This window comes from Pseudomassariella vexata (genome assembly GCF_002105095.1).
Source record: "Pseudomassariella vexata strain CBS 129021 chromosome Unknown BCR38scaffold_5, whole genome shotgun sequence".
Lineage (NCBI taxonomy): Eukaryota > Fungi > Ascomycota > Sordariomycetes > Amphisphaeriales > Pseudomassariaceae > Pseudomassariella > Pseudomassariella vexata.
Window position 1 is genome coordinate 1,283,594 of NW_024467960.1, and position 20,659 is coordinate 1,304,252.

Below are 20,659 nucleotides of genomic sequence, written 5' to 3' on the forward strand. Positions count from 1 at the left end.
ATGACCAACTATTGGATTGTGGGCAAATAGTTTTGTATTGAAGATGTCATGATCTCCGGAGAGTCCTGAAAGAAGTGAACAGCGGCCATAAGTGCCTTATATAGACAGGAATGCACGATGCCTGTCCCACAGGCAGGACTTGTGTGGTTCGATGGGTGGTGGTCATATTGGCCCATAACGTACGGTGCGTGGCCATATATCCCTCCAAGCCTGGCAGTCTTGTGTACTAGCCTTGAAGGTCCAACATCAATCAGGCACTAGGCTAGTGTGGTCGCCACATTGCAACTAGGGCTTCCGAGCCACTATCGTCAAGGTTTGAAATCAATCCTTTATCAGCAGGTTTCGTTATATTTGAACTCCTCTTTGCTTACCAATTTGGGTTACATAGAGTAAACGAATATTCACGCATGCACTTCTATGCAGATTATGACCTGACTTCAGGGGTTCGAGATGCTGGTATCATATGGTATGTGGCTGATCCTTCATAGTTGGAGCTGGAAATTGTCATACAATTTGACTAATCAGAACCCCTGGTACGTGTTGCGGAAGGAACAGTCTACATTGTGGCTAAGAATAAACGTTCGAGTTACCCCTATATTGGGATCTAAGACCCTAAACTCTGCGATTCTTGTTATACGTGTGGCTATCCATTCATGTGTCAATATTTATATACACATATCATAAATTAGACATGAGTTTAAATGTCTCTTCGCTGTAGACGTTCCAGGGGTAGGAGAAGAAGACAAGGGAAGAAATTTTACGTGAATGCGCCATATGCTGCCTAGCCTTTCCAGCAGCAGTATGAAGTGAAATAGAGGAAACTCTCTGCTAATGAAGATGTCCACAATTTCCCGTGCCGGCTGTCCCACGCCCTCCTTTCCTTGTATTGCAACAGCAGCAGCCTATAATGCCATGTTACTCACGGTAAAAGTGCTGGCCTGACAGTTCAGCCCCCCATCCACGGCCGCAAGGCCTAACAAGTCCCTATTTCTTTCGTCCCTAACCCCCCTGCCCATCTCTACGTCCTGTTTCTGGATTCCCTGGGGCTCTTTATGTTTCTGGTCCGCAGTGGTTTCGTTGTCCACGGCCTCTGGATTCCTCCACCGTTGAAATAACATCTTTATCTTATTTGCCTGCAGCACGTCCCATAGAATGAAAACAGCCAGAGTAGTGGGTACTGTGCAGGCCCAATAGACCCAGAATTTGTTGTCCATCACTCCGGGGGACTGCCAGTCCAGAGATGGCAACGCGAATAGTGCAGCAAAAAAAGTTGCCGGGAGGAATGCCATGGTCATGATGGCAATCACCTTCATGTCGCTGCTGTCACGAGCTGCGGCCGCAGCCAGCTTGTTACTGGCCTTGGTCAGTTCATTTGTGATACGGGTGTCCTCGCGGCGCATCAGGGTTGATATCTAGGTACAACGTCAGACTGTGTTCCAAATACAACACGAAAAGAGCAATTTAGTTGGTCTGGAACTCCATACCACACTTGACAAAGCTTTTGCCCTTGCATCAAATACCTGGCAAGATTGCTTCATAGCTCGTATTCGTCCATGAAGGATACTGGTGGCTTCGGTGAGGGAGATTGCGCATTTTTCTCGCCAGTCCTGCACTTCGGCGCTGTGGACTTTGGCACTCTGTACTTTAGTGCTGACGTGTAAGGGATCCCGCCACTTGTCCTGTTCCTTCAGTGTTGCCGCGATTGCGTGGGCGATCTCGAGGCTCTTGAACATATTTGCGAAGAGACCGATGAGCCTAGCAATCTTCCTCGATGCTTTAATCAACTCCGCTTCGGGCACCTCATGTTCCTGCCCGTCGTCGACCCCCCAGAACCCATGGCGGGTGATGTCCTCGATTCCCCCCACTTGGTAGCCCTCCTGAACCAATAGCTTGTCAAAATACGAGACGAAGTCGACGAGAACGATGCATGCCAACGCCAAGGGATGGTAAAGATGAAGCGTGCAGAGTCCAGGTAGGTCAAATTGACCACCTGCGCCTTTCAAAATGGAGCGAGAGATGTATTCACTCCTTTCACACACAATTGCCCTCGTCTCCATTCTGTCTGGGTCAAAAGTCCATGCAAGCATGTACTGGCAAAACCTCAGCATCAAAAATTTTCCTTTTATCGTGTGTTAAAGGAGAAGTCTGCTTTCCACAGATTTTACAGCCCCTGGAGCATAACGAGTGCAAGAACAGTAAAGGGAAGGGGTTCAGAGGCTTGCTCACCATGTAGTCTTTGAGGAGAAAACTATACAAACCGTTTTCCATTTGCCTCAGGGCATACCATCCTGCCCTGGATGATTTAACGTAGGCTATAAGAGCTGAGTCAAGCCTCAAGGAGTCAAAAATGTCAAGAAAGTCGGCTGCCTCCTTATCAATCTCCTTCCAAGTGGAAGTTGCCCTGAAGATGCAGATCGAGCTTGATGTTTGTGTGGAAGGAACACCTTCGCACTCGTCATTGGGCAACCGAACTGAGTCGAGTGACACTCGCCGGAGGAAGTCCATTGTTGCCGAATTTGGTGCAAGACTGGCCGCTAGATAGTTGAGTGTAATTGCTGTGATTCTTTGAAGGTGTTTAAGTTGACGCTGGAACGAAACCACCGAACAATTTCAGATTTCTCAATCGAATGGGAGCGGAATTCAAGCGGGCTAAAAAGTCGTCAAGGTGCCAGCCAATGTATGGAGCGCCGGATGTGACGGGACCGCAGGGCACTGCTGCCATTCCGCTGTGCCAATCAGCAGAATGGGCAGAGATTTGCGAATTGCAGGCTACGCGCTGCGATGCGATCTCAGTTCAACCACTGCATTGAAGGCGAGGTGCATATGGCGCAGCCGAACCCTTGTAAGCCCACTTTCCTTCATCGTATGACCGAAATCGGTAGTGGAGTCTGCCCAGGTGTCGAACTTGTAATTTTCTCAGAAGTGTCATGAGTTTCATTTTTTTTATGATGAATCCCTTGTTCTTTATAAGATGCTGTTGACACGGCGAAGTCCATACACCGGCCAGCTTTCTTGGGATCTCGATCAATCACCAATGTGACATTGATTCTCGACTCGACAAACCAGGAGGTCTGTCGATGCATAAATCTTGCGCCACTTGCGTGTTTGCCTGCATCTTGCCGGCGAGGCAGTGGCCCAGACAGGCTGGGTAGTGCTGGGTGCTTGAAGATACAGAAATCACAGGTTCGAGAGGGATGTACATAGGAAGCCTATGGTTGCAAGATATATGCAGATTTGGGGGCTTGCACGATTTCCGTAAAATTGTGAGCGTGCCTTCGATCGCAAGAGAACGCAACAGATTCAATGTTGAGCGCAAAGCAGCAGTCCATACATGAGCTACATTCACTGCTGAAGATACGTAAGCGGGCAGCCCCAGATCAACTCCCTAATCCTTTAAATTCCATCACAACTGTGGGAAATTTGAACTTGGCGCAACCTTGCTGGCCTTTACAAATAAAGGAAACATAGTCCCTTCCGTAACACGGAACTTTTCCGCTCCAATGACGGCGAGGACACCGGTAATGGCGTATGAATGTGTGGTCAAGGAGATGAATAGAGATGTGTCTTGCGCAAAAATGTCTTCGAATAGTCGTAGCTTCCGGGATGCGTGTTCTTCCGCCGTCTCGACCTTATCCGCACTCCACAATGTATCCGTCTCCTCTAAATCCTTGAGTAAATACTGAGGGTAATTTTGTTTTATCCAAGTTCTTGAACTTCTTCTGTCACAAGTATGAGCTGTCAGTCGTTCCCTGAGGAGCTCCTTCACTACGGGCTGAAAAGGCCTCTGGTGTTCTGCCAATACCGGGGTATAGACGAGCTTGGTCATCTCTAGGCACCTAGCCAGAGGACTGCTGTAAATAGTGCCCGGTAGAGGCATTCCTTCCTTCGCTCCATCAAGCCACAAGCTGGCGACAATCTGGGCTTGTTTGATACCAGCGTCTACGAGATGTGCATCTGCCCAAGTCTCGGTACCATCTCCGTCAAGTTGAGACCACTTGCTCTATTGCAACTCAGCAACTGCATAAGTCAAAGTAGAGGGACCAGTATTACTCACTTTCCACGCTTCAGAGCCTACTCTCTCCATGACGACATTATGGACACCTGTCCCATGGCGGATGACATATATCAACTTATACGACTCACCTGCGGGACTATGCTGATTTAGATGCTCGATGTACCTCGTGAAACGTTCCCATTGGGTCAGGCTACCGCTGCTGCGAAGGTGTGAATCCGTCTCATACGCTCTGTCAATAAGACCGAGATTGTGCTGCGTAGACGCCAGCCCGTTTGCACTATCTTTCGCGATCTGGACGTAATCCTCGAAGAAGCCGGGAATGAAATTGAAAGTGAACTTGCACTTAGTCTCCATTCCTGATTCTGTGAAGATAAATCAGTAAGGAATGCATGGGCCTCTTCATGAAGGCATACCCACCAGGAGGCTGACTAGGCAACACGATTGACGTGTTCAACATGGTTTTATCGAGCAATAATGGGTTGCCCAATTGATCTGGCGGCTCCTCATCGATTTCATCTACTCGCGATGAAACTTGCTCGGCCGATTTCCGTCTCGTTATTGCGCGTAGTTGAAGTACCTTGCGTATTGCTCGCTTCATCTCGACGGGCGTTGCCGAACGTGGCGACTCTGACGGTAAAGTGCACAGATGCGATCAAATCGGAAGCATAGGGTGCATACAAAAGGAGGGGTGTTCTTCGAGAGCGGGGCAATCTGCAGAAGACGTGTGAGTTTTGTACTAGGAGCTCTGCCCAGCCCAGTGGAAGAAGTGGAACGAACTTGGAAATGGAAATATGTGATTGATGAAAAGGGCAAGTTTCCTGCCCCAACTTGTACATCCGCGTTGATACTTCTTGGGCTGACGTTTACTGGGCGGCTACCCACACCCCCCGAAAGCAGATCCCGGCTCTATCATACCGACTCATCACGACGGCTGGGGTTTGGGGCTGAGCATTCAGACCGGCTAGTTTGTCAGATGCACGAACCCCGCCTCCCGATTTCACGGCCAATCCTCCTGTTTCTTGTCAGACCTCATTGTCAGATGACCCAAGCCTCATTCCAGTCAGTCTGTAAAAATTGCGTCAACATCAAGCAGGTAGATGTGGTCGTTGCTAGGCAGACTGAGCATGCAGTGTATTTACACGCCGCCCAGTACGTAGTGAGAGCTGAACCCGTATGATTTGCGAAACGTCATATTATAGCTTGACTACAGATTCTACACGTTCGAGCCCTCAAACAGCTACAAATGTGACTTTATATCGCTGGATATATAAGATGTGCAGATGAGGAATGTGAGCCTGCAAGGCTCAAACCGGGAAATGTTCGTCATTGTAGGGCACTCTATACATCATTTGTGATAACATGTTGGTAATAAGTCGCGACTCACTCACAAGGAACCTGTTCCCACTTCCAACGAGATAGATGGCACTGCTATCTACATATATCACAACTTATAAGAGGATATTCACATGAACCACAATTCAGTCAGGGCGTGGAGACACATATTTGTGTATATAACCGTCATTTGTGACAGTGGTTCAACTATTGTCATCCGTACTAATTACGCAATCTGTCATGGATATTCCTTGATGAGCGGCCGCCAGACTTATCCGGTGCGCGTAACTAGGTATTCACGGAATTTTGAACAAAGTACAGCGATCAGTTTGCATTGTGTCGCAACGCCGTGCTCACTACTGAGCTGAGTTAAGTCTGATTTAGTTTATGTGTAAATATATTCGACTCCTCGGTCCTGCCCTCTAACGACGCCCTGAGTCCAAAGGCCCGGACCCCTCCGTAGGGTATTATAGAGACTAGCGTTTTGTTCGGGTTCGTTTATATTCCACGTATAGTTCCTAACGAGCTCCCGGCTACGCTTAGATCGCTAATAAAGCGATATTTGTACGTTGTACCGCTATTTAGGGCGGTCCGGCGGACTCTGGTGAAGAGCTTAAACAGGATAGGAGTCCTTAAGGGATCTAGAAGTGCTCGTACGTAGAAGATATATTTACCCTTAACTGTACATCCTTAACAACTGCCTATAGTATGTAAGCTCTTTCTAGAACGAAGGTCCTATGTCGAGGAAGTCTCGTGTAGGAACAGGGAAAAGGAACACTTACTGGAATGCCTGCATTCGTGCTAATTCCGGCGCCCGTTAGAATAACGATGCTCTTTGACCTTTTCACTGCATCTGCAACCACCTGCAGCTCAAGCTCAGGTTTCAGTCCAGCATGCATTGTCTTGCGCTCGTTACGGGAATCAAGGCAAAAATGCTGTAATACTTCGCCACTCCGGCTAAGTAAACGGACACAGGCGGATAGGGGAGGAAATGGGAAGGCCAACAGGACATGTGGGGTGTCAGATAGACCAGATGTGTTAGGCAATCTTGGTGGGCTTTGCTAAGACCACCAAGGTTACCACGTGACTTAGCCCTTTGGGACTAAGTCCAACCTTCGTGCTCCATAGGACTAGATAGAATGTCACGCTTTTACAACCTCACAAATCTTTGACCACCATTGCGTGTAACAAGATGGTCAAGTGGGGGCAGCCCGTTTTTGACGCAGGCCAACCTCGCCATAACGACAAGCATATTAATCCAATTTCACTGCGCTATATATGGGCATGGGAGACAAATGACGTAATGCTTCAAAACATATTAAAGGGCAGCAAGATTTCGGATCGAAAGCGACACCAGAAAAGTTTTAAGGACCGGATGCTATGCCTGAGCTTAATGGGAGCAAAGGAGGGGGATGGAGATTCAGAGAACATGGCGATGCTCATGTCGATCCTCTGGATAACCGGAGTGCATATTGCCCAGGTATATCAGCCCCACGTTAAAGGCCGCCATCAGCTATACTTGCGCAATCTACACAAAGGTAGATCATGCATTTATCGAATCACCAGCCCGGGCTGAGAATGCCATTATGTCTGAGGGCGCAAAACCCCACGCTTCCAGATGTCATTGATATTACAGGTCATCCGTTTCTGACGCTATGCCACTTATAACGTGTGGCAACTTGCGTTTTACTATCCCCGGTACAGAAATAGCGCGGGAAGCCGACAAGAGGCTGCGCCCTGGATTATTTCCAGCGTATATATTTCCCTTGAGCACCTCACTGCTCTACGTATCGGCAAACAGACAGGGCTACGCTCCTATCTGCAAAATGACCAAATATCTATAAGGGCCAAACCTCCGAACGAGCTGCAGGTCGGAACAAGGGCAAACCAATTAGATAAGGCCAAGGCTTCAGAGATTTCGAGAGCTCTCTCATGCATGTGCGTGCCTCAATGAGCATTATTGCTATCAGGAAGAAATAGGTCAGGAGACGTATTTATAGTGGCGGGTCAATAAGAGCGTCTCGTCTTAGAATACGTAGCAAGCAAGAGATAAAGGTTTATACACGTTATTTACTAGTGCATTAAGATCGAATACCTGTGTTTATTTAGAAAGTAGAAAGTCGGATAGCCGTGAAAGAGTTTCCTCCTAGCCTTATAAATAACGAATCCTAATCCAGTTCCTTCGATATAATTTGTATGTACTTGGAAATAGCAAGGCGTAACGCGCTGTAAGCTGAGATAGGGTGCCTATGGTCCCGAAATCCTTCATCCTAGAGATTCTTTCTTCTAGCTGAACCTCGAGAGCGCTTCGATCTGTTCCATTATCTAGTACTCAGACCCTATCTAAGATAGTAGAGGGATCGAAATTCTCCTTTATGAAACCATGTAGTTCCTCGATATTTACAGTGGCCCGCTAGATGTAGTTAGCGAGATTGTCTCCCTAGATAAAAGCCATAGTTTATCGAACTGCCGGAAGCTTAGCATCGCTAGTTCTACCTCGGTTTCAAGGTTAATCAAGAAACTTCGATTCTTAACGACCCTCGAGGCAACCTTACCATGTCAACCAAATCTCTAAATCGGTGTGGCTTGACAACCAAAATCCGGAGATTCGGTGGGTTGTGGTGTTTATCCACGCTAAGCCTGGCTAACCAGATTGACTTGGTAAGGTTGCCTCGAGGCTTGAATAACAGCAGGTCGCTTGCGTACGACTGAACCTGTTATGTTTACTATGCAAATGCTACGGCAGTTACGATGTGAATCATAATATTTTGGATGTTGAACATTCGAGGCCCATATCTAACAACATTTCTCTAAAGGACTTTGGACAACTTGACACCCTAACCCTACCTCTCAAACGCATGTGGCGTATCAAGTATAGCCACATGTGGCAGGGGCGATTGCCTTGATCAACCTTGACTGCATTAGCGTAGGTGGGGCAGCGGCCCCATCACGCGAGCGATAAGGTTGTTTAGCTGTTGATAGCAGCGCTAAGACATCCCGCCTCCTCTGTGGGACAGTTCGAGACCCGACATTTCGACTTCAAACCAAGAAAAATAAAGTCAACGGTCTTGTCTCTTTCATTCTGCCTTGCCATAGACTTTTCCAGAATCGAATATTTTGCAGTATTGATTCCTTCTGCATTGCCTTTTCCACAGTTTTGATGTTCTGATGTTTCTGTGAGTTCTCCCTTCCAACGAAGATGGTGCTCTACCTGCAGCGACTGCATGGCTGACCCCATATATGCGTTGGCTATCAAGGCACGAAGTAGGAGTGCACAACCCCAGCCCTTGGTCTCTTCCACTGTCGCTACAGTTGCCATCTTGGTCGCCCATCTATCCTCTTGTGGCATTCTGTCCTGCGATCGTTCTGCAGAATTTTGAGAAGCGTTATCTTTGATGTCACAGCATGGCGTCACGCGAAGGTGAAGGCTCGCAGCCAGTGCTAACACCCAACAACGAACACAACAGCTGGACCGACGACGATACCGAGTCCGAAAGCTCCTACGCGGGTAGCGCCCGCTCGGCCTCCAACCAGCCGCCTTGTCCCCACCGAACGCCCGAATTCAACGATCAGGAGTGCTCTCGCTTCTTCGATTGCCCGACCCACGTTGTTGAACGCGTCGCACCTGATGACCCAACTCCGCAAATCAGGAGAGAAATTCAAAGTTCTGAACATGGGACCGAACCTATTCAACGAGACAGCAATGAAGACGGTGGAACTTCGAGGCTAGCTCATCAGGATACGACATCGGGAGAGCTTAATGGTCAAAACGATTCAGTCTTCAATACCGGATCATTGCCGAACCCCGCTGCTGCATCCGGCCCAGGCGAAGCACTAGTCTCTACGGCTAGAGCCCCAGGTGTTGAAGTGGAAACTCAACGAATACAAGATGCAGAGCTAACTAGAGGTACATCGCACATCTCACTTTTGGACGCCGTAAACGGCCCGACAGCCCGACCACGGGTTATGGATCTCGGAGGTGTTCAGCTTGGCAGCGGAACGGCGGGCGCAGCGAACCAGATACTACAGCCACCGGCAAGCTCGACACCTTCGTCCCGTGTGTCGCTTTTGGAAGCATTGAGCGACGCGGCAGCCCGATCACAGGATTTGGATCTAGGACGTACTCAGCTCGAAAGCGGAACGGCAGTAGCAGCGAGTCAGATACAGCCGCCGGCAAGTGCAAGACCCTTGTCTTCAGGCCAGACAGGTCTACGAGGAGATGTTACGACTTATCGGCCATTACAGCCACCCGTTCAACCCACGCAGCCCCCTCCTAGGAGAAGAGGTTTGCCTGAAATCACGCTTCCACGTTGGCAACCTGATGCCGAAGTGACATATTGCCCGATCTGCCATCAACAGTTCAGCTTTCTTGTTAGGAAACATCATTGCCGAAAATGTGGGAGGGTAGTATGTGCTAGTTGCTCACCGCACCGTATCACAATTCCCCACCAATACATTGTGAGACCGCCTGGCGACATGTCACGTCTCCGGGCCTCGGTTCTGTTCGGCGAAGAGGGCGGTGTTGCCGACTTTAGCGCCATCGGCGGTGGCGAGCGTGTACGGCTATGCAATCCATGCGTTCCGGACCCCAATACGACGCCGCCACATGCTCAACGGTCACCGGGTACCGACCTGCTCCAGCCGAGGTCAGTTCACCACAGGTCACATAGTAGTGCCTCGGGGACTGGGAATGCCGGTAATGTGGGCAATACTCTCTCCTATCTACCTCTTCCCTATATTGCCTCCCAGTTGATTGGCAATGCACCCAACGATGCTGGTTCTAGAAGCAGGAGCGCCACGGTCGTTAGTGTTCCTTTCAGCCCCGGGATGCTGAACCGCGGGCTAACTCAGCTACAGTATTCCAGTTCACATCGAGCAGGTTCGAGGGGTGTTCCTTCTCTGACACAAAATCTAACGCAAAATCGAATCCTATCCGGCACTCCCCCGACGTATTATCCTTATCCCTCCGGGTATGCGTCTTCATCCTCCTCGCGGTATCAGCCACCCGCTCAGCCCCATTACCAATCACTTCTCGACAACCTTGCTGCCTCGTCGTCTTCCTCGGCAGCTTCCCGGAACAATCGCCCCTTACCGCCGCCGCCGCCGCAGCAGATCCCAGAGGAAGACGAATGTCCCGTCTGCCACCGTGAGCTACCGTCTCAGCGATTGCCCAACTTCGAGGCTTTACGCGAGTCGCACATTACCACGTGCATCACCCAGCACAGCACGTACGGACCGCCGGCGGCCACATCTAATCAACTAGGCGCTCATGGAACACCCCCGCAGCGCATAGCACGCCGGACTGGCATGTTTCCGTATGCGGCCACTGAGAAGGACTGTGTCGACTCGGCCGAATGTACCATCTGTCTCGAGGAGTTTTCCGTTGGCGTGCCCATGGCACGACTGGAGTGTCTGTGCAGGTTCCACCGCTCTTGTATAGAGGCTTGGTTCGTCAACCACCCAGGTCGGTGTCCTGTCCATCAGCACGACAGCTTTGGCTATTGAAGTGTTGTTTGGCATCTGATTTGGGAAAGACGGGACGACGTCATGCATTTTCAACGGGGGGTTTCAGGGCACAGCAAGTATCAGTCACCGTTGTTGCATATCATTGTCCTGAGCACGCACACTCATTCGTTCGACCGTTGGTTCATCCGGTCTGGTAGCATCGCAAGCATTGGAGGTTTCCGACGAGGAGTTGGCTGCTAGTTCTTGGTTTTCACTCATGCCTTGTTTGGGGTGGTTCGCCTGTCTGATGTCTTGTCTCTAGATCGACTTATACCAAGGACCGCCGATTATGGATGGTGGTTAGCTCTCTGTTAGGTATGCTTTATAGGTATAATTTCCGAAGCTTGGGGATGGAAGAGAATCTCCTATATAAACCCTTTTGTTTCTTCCTGAGTTTCAGTCGTTTTCTCATGTGCCAAATAATGTTGGTCTTTCTTAATAAACCCCATCGGTGAAGCTTGGTATTGATAATCCGATAATGTGACAGACCGGGCCCCAGCAACTGATAAGCGACCATACTTGTGTGTACCACAATGCAATCCGCTTGGCCACATTCCTATTCGCCTGGTGCAGACTGGTTACATCAATCTATCCGAACTACTGAAAAGAGTAGGCTTAACAGTTCAGCACTGCCGCCATTTATCCAAACGAAGTCCCCGCTGAGTATTGTCAATGCGACGAGTACCGGGGGTGTGATAGAAGGGGGCCGCTAGTGGATTACCCCTATTTGGCGAAGGTTGACAGGATTGTGCTAGTGGCGATGGAATAACTCTGATCTTAGTCAATTCGCTGTCGTGTGTGGTTCCATCTTGAATGGCAACGAGCTTTCCAACAACGCAGGATATCGTGTTGCGACAGCTCTGGAGGACATTGTGACATTCCTCTTTGGTTCTGCTTTCCAATCCTGCCGCTAAAGGCAGGACGTAACCGCGCATGATCTCTTTGCTTGTGGATATGAAGACATGGCTTCCTCTCACGTATCCGATTGCAATTTCCACACGTCCGTATATGTTTATGGTGCCTTTCTCGTAGCCCCTGCATTTCGTATTGTCCCTTGCGTGATCCAAGTGACGGAAGTCATTGGTGGTTGATTTTGTACAAGAAATTATATATCATAATCTTGATCTCGGTCTCGATCTCCTTCTGGGTCTATATAGAAGTCTGTGAAATCTGAATCAGGAGCATCCACGTCAATTTTAGTTGTTTCAGAAGGATTCTATACCACTGTCAGCTCCAAGGGTCGATATTGCACCCAGGAACCTTACCAACTTACATTCATGACAGAGGACAGAGGCCCAAAGAACCTTGAGACTAGCGTGTATGGGATACTGGCGATACAAAAGATTCAAGAGCCGAAACGGATAGGTCGAAGTACTCCTCTATCAGTGCATGATTTCCTCGTCTCAGTGGGTTGAAATAGACATTATATGATTTCTTACTTCGGCGAAGACTGGCTCTCCTTTAGTCAAATCTCTCAAAATCAGCATTTAGTTCTTATGTTTGTTCTTATAGTCCAGCCGCAGACTCACAATCACCCCATTTGTCCTTTCCCAGTCGCTTGAGGGTTTTCTTTTGGCGTACCTGTCACATGTGCCTTTCGCACCGGTTCCAATGTGTTTGACTGCATCTTGAAAGGGCCTTCCCAACATGTGCGAGCGGAAGTGATGCCGAGCCATTTTGGATGAGCAACGTCATTTTCTGCGAGTTTTATCGTCTGGGGCCCCCTGGACCTGACAGATATATCATAAGCATATGCCGATTCATTGCATGAGCTACCAAACCGTATGGAACTTATTCCGATCGGCTGACGGAGGAAAGATATGGTGAGCCCCCGAAAGTTGCGTCTTCTATACTGAACTCCAAGGGCGACATAATCATATCGTTATCGCTCTATGGTTCTGAAACATGTTGGAGATAGGGGATTGTATATCATCAGATCCACCTGAAGCCCACTGTCGCGTCCACCATTGGCTAGGGTTTGATGACGGCCGACGGCCTAGAGTCAACCAGGAGGTATACTGCTATTGGGAATTGCGATGACCGGTGGACCGGTGGTTCCCGGCCGACAAAACCTCTTTTGGTAAATTCCACAGGAACGCCGGCCGGCTGGTCCCTGGACCACGTCTGCATTGCGACGTCCATCCTGGCTCGACGAGATACTTCCAAATTGATGGGAGGATTATCTTTCCTTTGGATTTAAGGGGTTGTATCAACCCGAGTGAAGTCCCGCATCGGGGCCATGAAGAAATACATGTGTAAGAACTTGTTCCATTCTCTGCTTGCATTAGATGTGTGCATCAAACGAAAAGCTTCAAGCAACCTAACTCCAACTCCTGCACAAATCGGAAAGAAATTGCAAAAATTCTTCCGATAGCTTCATTCATAGTGAGGAAGCCATCTTCGTGTGCTCTGTGATGCGCACTAGCCTCTTATTTGCCACTCGATCTGGCCATTCGGTTGCTATCTTCGGATATTCTTCCATCTCTCGCAGCTGCAGAATGATGTGCAGGTGTGCCTCGCTCTGGTGTTGAGTCATCGTCCGCAGGTTCGTCAGCTTCCACGGCTTCCTGTCAGCTATGGGCTGCGCGGACTGCTCTGTCATTTGTTGTCGGTTGCATGCGGCTTACACTAAGGATCGCCACTGTTAAATGGGAGCTGAAGTCGAAGATCGAATGAGATCAGCCGACGTCAGAAACTGCCAGCACGTAGCAAGCACTCAATCAGAGAGGTGAATAGCACCTGCGAGACCATGGGCGTAGCCAGAAAAGGATCGGAAATCGGGTCATGCTGGTACGGACAGGGATGTTTACCACGAGCACCAACATGCATTGTGCAGGAGTTTGTAACACCCATGGTTTGCGTAACTATGCCGATCCATCACATAATAGATGAATATTGCCGCGAATGATTGGCCACGTTTTCTCTTCTGCTTGGTCGATGTCCTTGATTGTTGGCTATCGCATCGTATAGGCATATTATACTACCACCTTGACTGCCTCGGGAAGGCAGTGGTATCGCCGTGACATTAATCAACGCATTTAGTAAGTCTCTCAATGTGTGAGGGGTTAGATATGAGATTGGCTTCATATCCCATGCTAATTCTCCTTCCAATGGATGTGTATTACCGGTGCGGTCATCGAAGACGACTAAGAAATCACTTGGATTTGATGTTCCCGTTGAAGGAGCAAAAGGAGGGCACATATGCCTAACCTGTATGTATTGTAGCTAACTCTGGTCCTCTCTTCGAGGGTCTATGTATGGAAACAAAAGGGTTCTTATATAGTCAATGAATGGTAGACTTGCTGATTAATTCAGACAAGGTGTAGAAGCATATAGATAAGTAGGGAATGTTCTATCCTTGCCACATTTCTCGTAATAGAGGTATGTGGGGATGGTCGCCGTTCTAGGTGGCGATAGTGGCAAGTATAGGACCCACATGGCCCACAGGGCCCATATTGTCCAACTAAATCTAGTTGCTCTCGCTCCAGAAATAAATGGCGGACAGTGGTGCTCCAACAGATATACTCAAGCATCCTCTCAAACTCAGGTAAACAGTATGCGAAGATCTGCTTAAATACTTGCTATATCCCAATCTGCTTTTCCAGCTTATCAGAGCGATAGGTGTTGGGACAGCCCTCATCCTCACCGAGCAACATCACTTACAGGATACCTACAATGGCCTAAGTTGCAACATGTAAGACACAGTATAATTGAAAGAAACCACTCATTATTCAACTGCAGTTTTCATTTGCCTCTAGCTATGCGGATTAAATTGCAAGATTTGATACTAGGTAAATAGCGCGAGAGAAGTGGTTAAAGTCATTTGTGGGCTCAAGTGGTCGACTTGCACTACTTCCCATCGTGAGCCACCACTTCAATTTCAATCCGCATACCAAGCAACCCAAGCTGACTGACGCCGAATCCCGTGAGAATCGGTTTGTGGTCAGGACACCATTTCTCCAAGTTTTCCTTTAATCTCAAAAACACCTTCTCGTTCAGGTCCGTCGAGTACGCGGTGACTCGGAAAGCCTGCGACCACCCCTTTCCGCCGGCATGCTTTAGATTGATGTCGACATTCGCGAATGCTTGATCAATCTCGGCGTGGATATTCTCGGAGATCTCTCCAGTCTTAGGATCCCAACCTCCTAGTCGAGAGACTCGTCAATGCAGCTCGATCAGGGAATGTTGAATGATGATTATGATTGGAAAGAGATATATCACCTTGGCCGGCACACTCGATGCGGCCATTCACTCGGACAGCCTGGCTGTAGTGTGCGTTGTCAGCAATGACAGCTCCTTGGTCGGGGTAAGAGAAGTACTGCAAATGGGACATTTTGATGGCAGAAAAGCCGAATTGCAAATCAAGCCTAGTTATAGTACGGGTGTACACTGTAAGAGTCGTGTCATCTGTAGGGAGAGTGAGTTGGCCTTGGGATATCCGTCAGCTTGTATAACCCTGAAGGAGCAGAGACAAGATGAGTTATGATTAAGCCGGATCAGCCTATGGCTCCGAAGCTTGAGGTTTCTTTCTCCTGCATCATGATCAGTCGGTTCTCCACAACATCTTCAGAAGGATTTAGTTTCTTGTCTGTTTCAAACTTCGGCTTGATTGAAGCTGATCTAGTTTACCTAAGTAGCTTGGCAATTCTGGGCAAGAAGCGACTTGAGATATTTTACTAATTCAATGTTCTTCTCGTGATAACACAGAGTGTGCCAAGCAACAGTTGACTCTGAGTTTCTCTACAAGTTCACGTACGATTGTACTATGGTAAGGCTAGTCAGCCGGTGCCATCCATTACACTTTAGATTTATCAAAGTTCATAAGCTACAGTCTGACATTTTATCTGGCTCCACCCCCCATTTTGAATGCCCACTAACACATAATCGTGACGCAAAATAGGCGTACCTTGATTAACTTGTATACTATTGACTAGGAGGCAAGTGCAGATTGATTATTTATCAACAATGCTTACAGCATCCCTTTATCTTACGACAAGCACGCAACCTATCGGGGATCAATCGGCGTCCGCGCTAGTACTAAGTCCAACTTAACCATGCTAACTTAATGAACCCTCTAGCATAAGCGTAATCGGGTACTAAAGTCCTTAGTGACCGACTTGGCGTTTCACCGCCCGCAGCGGCTGTAATCATGGCTGATCTTACTTCGGATGAGAGCTCCCTATTTGATAGTCGTGCTTTGAAGTTGTGTTGATGCTGGAGAGTTGGTGAGGGAGACGTGTTTTTAGAGTCACATAAAAGCCCAGTTACTACAGATACAAACCTGCTGCACTTGAAATAAAGAACTCACACAAGTAATGGCTGGATTGTTTATAGAAACCCCATGTGTATTATACTCAGTCGAAAGACAGGAAAGCACACTAATCCGGTCTCGGTCGCAACCTGAGGCGTCGCAGCATCGGGAGATTCATCGCACAGATGACACTTAAGGATGTCAACCCACAAGCCACTCAACATAACCCATGTTTATTATGCTAGACAGACTTGTACGTGACTCAATTTGGATCTCAGCAACTCAAGAGAAGGGCTGCCCAAAAGTATAAGCATTCCCTGTGCGCATTGTACTCCGCACCTAACTATCGGATTTATTGCAAGCTATACCAAAGCATATAATTGAGTCTGTCTCTGATCTTCCCGAATCCGAAGGAGTGAAGGTGGCCATCAGTGCCTTAAATACAGAAAAGTGTGCCTCTTGGCTGCTTCCACTAGAGCAAGTTTTAAGACACTCGGAATCAGCTGTCGAGCATGAAAGAGCATGGAAGAACTAGAAAGGCTGGCACGGTCTGACACCACCCTGATCTCTCCAAGTGATCGTTGTTCGGCGGAGCTCCCATAAACGCGCATTACCTCTCGGCTTGGACGGACAACTTCGGGTGTTGCTGGGACGGTATGTCCAAGGCACGTACGTATTGCGTTGGTGGTTGCTTGGCGTGGAATTTACTATCCGGCATCCACCCTGTAACATCTGAAGGTGCCACGGTTGGCGCGCCTCTCATTTATTTAACATCATGTTATGGTTTAGTGCATATAGTGACGTCGGATTGTTCTAATTTGGAGAAGCAAGATGGGTCCCGAATATCGTGATCGATGCTATTTATACAAATGTGGCGGCGACACGATGATGTGCAGGTCATTATTTGGACTGGAGGGAGGGTCTATCCTAATGTTGCTCGAATATGATGTTGTTGTGGGACATGGGAAAGTAACGTGTAAGTTGTTCCTCAGCAGTCGCGAGTTACCACCACTTGGCCGGTTTACTGGACTCATCTTCCCATATCGTCCAGGCTTCCCATCACGTTTCGGAGACATTACTAGCTAGAGGTTACTAAAAGGTAGTGGCATTCCAGTCCCACCCTCCACAGCTTGGGCATTATAGTATCTTGGTTCTGGTTAAGATTGCCGTTGAAGAAGCTCAAACGGCCGAGTGGCATCCCGTTTGAATACTCCTTTATTCGGACAGGCTGCCTTTCATGTATCGAGATTTGCAAAGTTATGTTGTTCGTGTGTAACTTGACGGGGCTGTGGACTGGTTGCCATTGTGTGCTATAGACGTAAAGTCGGGTCTGCTAGCACTGGATCGGATAGCACACGAGTGTCTGCCCTTTTAGCCGACGTGAGCTAGGGTTCTTTAGTCACTTTACTTCTATGTGCTCTAGCTAGCCTCTCATTGCTGGGAAAGAAGAGACAGCTCAGCATGGTTTACATATGATGACAAGAGCTCGCACGTAACCTATTTGTAAACGCTGACCACTCAGATTTATAGAAAGCTGAGTCACGACATAATCTAATGTGCCACTGAAGGGGGTTTATGCAATCAACCAATCATTGCGTCTTGTAATTAAAGGTGCAACTGAACTCAGTGTGAACCTAACATACCAGACACAAGGGCCAGACTTGGTGTTTGTTGTTGGTGAAAGGCAATATTATGATGACCCGGTGGTAGCAATGAGAGGTGAACAACGTGCCTTGTACGTGGAACTTGAACCTGGGAGGATCAAGCAGGATTCCACGTGATTTGTCTCATGTTGGGGAAGGAAGAGGTAAGCATGAGGCGCAGCTTGCTCTTATTGGATCGCAGGGCAAGTTAATGTTATTTATCCGCCAAAGCCCCTGTGGTATAATGACATTGGCTGGAGTCCGGGGAACCTTCCACTGACGTTTGGGAGGGCAGAAGCAGAGGCATAGCGGCTTTGATTTCCTTCAACGCGGGAGACGTACTACTCAGTCGCGACAGCATGGCTTCACCCCCCAAATTTGAAGCCTCTGACGGAATTGCTAAGGCAGCTCATTAACTGCCGTTTCGACGACCGACCGATGTGGCGGCGAGACCTTTGTGAATCAAAATCGAGAGGGTCGTTTGGAAATTGTTGGGATGACTTGCCCGTTGACCTTGCGTGAGCGCCTAGTACGTCCACCAATGTCACCCAAAGCGCCTATGGAATTGATCGCCGTCGTGCATTTGCTCTCGGCACTCTATCACTCGGGCAAAGGCCAGGCGATGTCTCGTTGCGTTCCAAAACCACCTGACATCTTCCCATAGCGTCGCAGCCGATGGTGGGCGGGTTCAATCGTCCAAGACCCGACCAGGCTGTCGGGACTAATGGTTGAATGGGGTTTAGGCGGAGTGGTTCAGTGATCATTGCTCCCTCCTCACCGCTTGCTGATTTCGTCATCTCACGTCGCTGTTGGAGATTGTGGCTAGCTAGACACTGCTTGTGCGAATGCAAAGCGGCGCCTTCTCGGTTCTGTTTTGGTGTCGATCGCGGGGGCCAAGATGAGCTTAGTTGCATCAGCAGAATGGAGCAGAACGGTGGCCAGTGATGCGGCTTTTCAGGTCCGAATTGACAAGTTAGCTGCAAATGCCAAGTTCATAGCTCGGTTGGTCCGGGATCAGATCAAGAAAGAGGGTGGGTTATAAGCAACATGCGCCAAGCGCAATAGTTAGCACGGGGCAATGGGCGAGTAGAGTATAGCTTGGAGTTCAAAATTGGTCTTGTTCCGGGCGTTTAGTCTCAGTTGAATCATTGTCGACTAGAACGCTTCGTGTTTCTATTATTTCCTTGCATACTCTGCAATGCACGAGACTCGTCTGAGGACCCAACTATTCGGCGCGACCCCGCAGAGTTGAGAGATTGGATCGTGTGGGTTGTCAGCACCTTGACACTTGTCGTCCGGGGAAATAAAATCGGCCGAGACTTTTTTTCGAGGACCCCGGACATGATCTCCCAGCACTTGCGGCAGCTGAGTCCGTTTCCCATTGCCGTTGAGATGATGGCACAGGGGGTCTGAAGGTGATATCATCGAAGCACTCCATGCTAGCTGTAAAAATCCACGTTCTCAAGCCTCGCTATCTCGATCCGCAGGTACCACTGCCAGACGCAGACGCGAGCTGACGGGAGTCTAAAATTGTGTTCTCGTTCCCGATGCATTGGTAAAATGCACAGCCATATCACCTTCTGATTGCGGGCTAGAAGCGCCAAGCCTTCGTCACCTCACAGACTCGTCAACGTTCGGTCCGGTGCGTGTGAAGTGAAGTGGAGCCTTGCGAGACACCGACACCCTCCAACATGCATTTTTCGACAATCACTGGATTACTCCACCGATCCTACAGCAGCTCACTCGCTCGGGGCTGCAATTGTGATTTGCAGCAAAATGCATAAGGACCGTTGCCCGTTGCTCGTGCAAGATCATCGACATTGAATATGAAATCAGTCGAGGATTGAACGTGATCAAATTCGTGTAAGCCGAGTGTAAGCCGAAATGACGAACTGGTTGCTATGCACCTCCCCATGGATTTTACTTGTTAATGCGGTACATACTAAGAGAAACTAATGTATTTGCATAGCGAGCGACGCACCCCACCAGACCCTCGCTTCAACTAATACTCGTACGAACGCTAACCACATTAAATCAATTAAGACTACTCAGAATCGTCTTCTTCAGAGGTAGCCTAGGGAGTTTGTACTAACAACTGTAGCCTCAGCAGGCTGGGGAAGAAAAGGAACCTCAACAGGCCCTTGAACAATCACCTCAACAGGTGAAAGATGGGAACAATGGCCTCAACAGGCACAATCAGATCTATAGGGGAACAGAAAGTACCTCAACAGGTACGTCAGACATTGAATGCCTGTCCAAGTAAAGAGAAATTGGTTCAGATTACTGTGGAAAAGGCCGCTTGAATTCCTATCTTTTTCTCAAGAGAGCGACTATGTACACAAAGTCTTAAATACCCTTCAAGAACGCGCTTACATAATTCGTCTGAATGTCCAAAAAAACGAAAACGAGCACCCAAAAACCCTAACCCCACGTCAACATATAGTCAGTTATCCTACTATTTATTGTAGTAAAGAGGGTCTACTACCTTACCTATTAGTGCCGAGAGTATAGCTTTCTGTAAGATTAGGCTATTAAACCAATTGTTGAAAGATGAAATGATAACGAGATAGGCTTATAATAGCTTTGATATTTCGATAAATATACTACTACTGTTAGTAACGGTAAATATAGAATATTAGTAATCGATAGCTATGAAAGTTACATTTAGTAATTCACAGTTTTCTATATATATATAACGATTTTATAACGATTTTATTACGATTTGTATACCTCCGTACTCGTTAAATTTACTCTAGCTACTTAACGTTAGGTATTTTAGTATTTTAAAGCGGATATATGGTCGTTGGATGGAAGAGTTAATAGAATACGGATGATTATTTGTTATATACGCCGTATGCTCGAAGTCCCCGGTACCTCCACTAGTACTCCCGTATGTCAACCTGTGTCCTTACG

At 48.3% G+C, this 20,659-nt stretch overlaps 5 protein-coding genes across 5 annotated transcripts; 1 reads left to right on the plus strand and 4 right to left on the minus strand.

The window, feature by feature from the left end:
• Window positions 1-554: 554 nt before the first annotated feature.
• Window positions 555-2,781, minus strand: BCR38DRAFT_429338 (uncharacterized protein). The gene is made up of 3 exons (XM_040859961.1): window positions 2,227-2,781; window positions 1,485-2,090; window positions 555-1,412 (listed from the first exon to the last, which is right to left on the minus strand). The coding sequence occupies exons 1-3, from the start codon at window positions 2,503-2,505 to the stop codon at window positions 903-905; spliced, it is 1,395 nt and encodes a 464-aa protein (XP_040717102.1). The 5' UTR covers window positions 2,506-2,781; the 3' UTR covers window positions 555-902.
• Window positions 2,782-3,403: 622 nt separating this feature from the next.
• Window positions 3,404-4,369, minus strand: BCR38DRAFT_339629 (histidine phosphatase superfamily; the record flags this gene model as incomplete). Its single annotated transcript, XM_040855713.1, has 2 exons — window positions 3,404-4,000; window positions 4,055-4,369. 2 exons carry the CDS (start codon window positions 4,367-4,369, stop codon window positions 3,404-3,406), a joined length of 912 nt encoding a protein of 303 aa, XP_040717103.1.
• Window positions 4,370-5,752: 1,383 nt separating this feature from the next.
• On the minus strand, window positions 5,753-6,364 carry BCR38DRAFT_429343 (uncharacterized protein). Its single transcript, XM_040859962.1, has 2 exons — window positions 6,130-6,364; window positions 5,753-6,048 (listed from the first exon to the last, which is right to left on the minus strand). Exons 1-2 carry the CDS (start codon window positions 6,244-6,246, stop codon window positions 5,989-5,991), a joined length of 177 nt encoding a protein of 58 aa, XP_040717104.1. The 5' UTR covers window positions 6,247-6,364; the 3' UTR covers window positions 5,753-5,988.
• A 3,255-nt stretch (window positions 6,365-9,619) lies between these two features.
• BCR38DRAFT_299694 (FYVE zinc finger-domain-containing protein) lies at window positions 9,620-10,852 on the plus strand (the record flags this gene model as incomplete). The annotated part of the gene is made up of 3 exons (XM_040854539.1): window positions 9,620-10,048; window positions 10,097-10,147; window positions 10,199-10,852. Coding segments are annotated over 3 exons (1,134 nt in total), but the record flags the coding sequence as incomplete, so codon positions are not given.
• Window positions 10,853-14,359: 3,507 nt separating this feature from the next.
• Window positions 14,360-15,185, minus strand: BCR38DRAFT_389515 (putative L-PSP endoribonuclease family protein; the record flags this gene model as incomplete). Its single annotated transcript, XM_040857546.1, has 2 exons — window positions 14,360-14,997; window positions 15,074-15,185. The coding sequence occupies 2 exons, from the start codon at window positions 15,183-15,185 to the stop codon at window positions 14,702-14,704; spliced, it is 408 nt and encodes a 135-aa protein (XP_040717106.1). The 3' UTR covers window positions 14,360-14,701.
• Between the last annotated feature and the right edge of the window lie 5,474 nt (window positions 15,186-20,659).

Excerpts from the sequence above, each read along its gene's own strand:
- BCR38DRAFT_429343 (XM_040859962.1), bottom strand. The coding sequence starts at position 6,246 with ATGCATGCTGGACTGAAACCTGAGCTTGAGCTGCAGGTGGTTGCAGAT. Across the intron at positions 6,049-6,129 it reads GCACGAATGCAGGCATTCCA|GCAGTTGTTAAGGATGTACA; the intron begins GTAAGTGTTCCT and ends TACATACTATAG.
- BCR38DRAFT_429338 (XM_040859961.1), bottom strand. The coding sequence starts at position 2,505 with ATGGACTTCCTCCGGCGAGTGTCACTCGACTCAGTTCGGTTGCCCAAT. Across the intron at positions 2,091-2,226 it reads TTCTCCTCAAAGACTACATG|TACATGCTTGCATGGACTTT; the intron begins GTGAGCAAGCCT and ends AGGTTTTGCCAG. Across the intron at positions 1,413-1,484 it reads CAAAAGCTTTGTCAAGTGTG|ATATCAACCCTGATGCGCCG; the intron begins GTATGGAGTTCC and ends CGTTGTACCTAG.